This window comes from Phaethon lepturus, unplaced genomic scaffold (assembly GCF_000687285.1).
Source record: "Phaethon lepturus isolate BGI_N335 unplaced genomic scaffold, ASM68728v1 scaffold50888, whole genome shotgun sequence".
NCBI lineage: Eukaryota > Metazoa > Chordata > Aves > Phaethontiformes > Phaethontidae > Phaethon > Phaethon lepturus.
The window spans coordinates 46,766-47,792 of NW_010557876.1; the positions used below are offsets into that span (position 1 = coordinate 46,766).

The 1,027-nt window shown below is 48.8% G+C and overlaps 1 protein-coding gene across 1 annotated transcript in view; it reads right to left on the reverse strand.

Moving 5' to 3' along the window:
* ARHGAP40 (Rho GTPase activating protein 40) overlaps positions 1 to 1,027 on the reverse strand; it is a gene marked incomplete at its 5' end in the record, with an annotated part of 13,651 nt that overhangs the window by 12,541 nt on the left and 83 nt on the right. Inside the window, one exon of the mRNA XM_010292872.1 lies at positions 890 to 1,027. This exon is cut by the window's right edge and continues 83 nt beyond it. Coding sequence (XP_010291174.1) covers positions 890 to 1,027 — 138 coding nt within the window. The remainder of the gene's footprint in view (positions 1 to 889) is intronic.

The window sequence follows — 1,027 nt, forward strand, 5'->3', positions numbered from 1 at the left end:
CGATGCTCTACAAAAGCAAATCAACCATGACTCTGTCTCAGTGCAATTCACAGTAAAGAAGCCATCTGCACCTCAACACTGGGACGTTACAAAAGAACACAACCACCAGCAGTTTCCAGCGACATTGCAGACTGGCAGTGTCATTCTGTTAAGGCATTCCAGGGATTTATTTGGGTATAATTCATCTTATTATAGTAACAGATGTTTCAAAGATGCTCAGGCTGAGGAACAGGATTCAATTCTGGTAGACAGCAGGGTGCCATGCTACCGAAAAAGGTAGATCTTGGCTAAGCTCAATACCTTCTGACTAGACACTTGACCGAGCAGAGAAAGTCACATGGAGCCCTGATTGCGATACTTTCCAGCAGCCTCTAGAAAAAAATAAGGATACTCCACCTGTGGCCACAAACAAAAGAGGAGCAGCACAGCAAAAAAGCAGCTAAGAAGTTAATGGTCATGTATTCTCTGACAAAAAGTAAAAAAAGGCAGGGGCTAGTCTTTCTCTAGAATTACCAGCTGCAGAAGATCAGCTTACCAGAACTGAATTTACCAAGTTACCTCTTTTTTTGGTCAGTAATGGTTTGACATGCCACTGGAATAAAGACAACACAAGAGGGCTCCAAAGGATACCAGTGCTCCACGCGGCTGCAGCGCCGTGGGCACTACACAGAAGTCCTCCAGCAGTCTTTAGAAGCTGGTGGACCCCCAGGCTTTGTAGCAATTTCCCAGCGCTGCAGCCTGAATGCAGAATTCCTGCAATCTCAGCGTCATCTCAGCTCAAAAGAGGAAGTCGTCTGTCTGGAAATGAAAGCTGCCCTGGACCCAGAAAGCCAAGTCGGCTACCACAACGCAACAAAGACCTTCGGGAGCTCCCGCTAAATCGACATACCTCAGAGCTGACCACGCCAAAAATGTCTCGGACATCACGCACAGGATGCTTGTTCTTCCTCCTGCGAGAGCGGGAGTAGGTATCCAGCCGCCGCTGCACGGCGGCGGCCCGGGTCTTGGTCAGGGGGGAGAGCAGCAC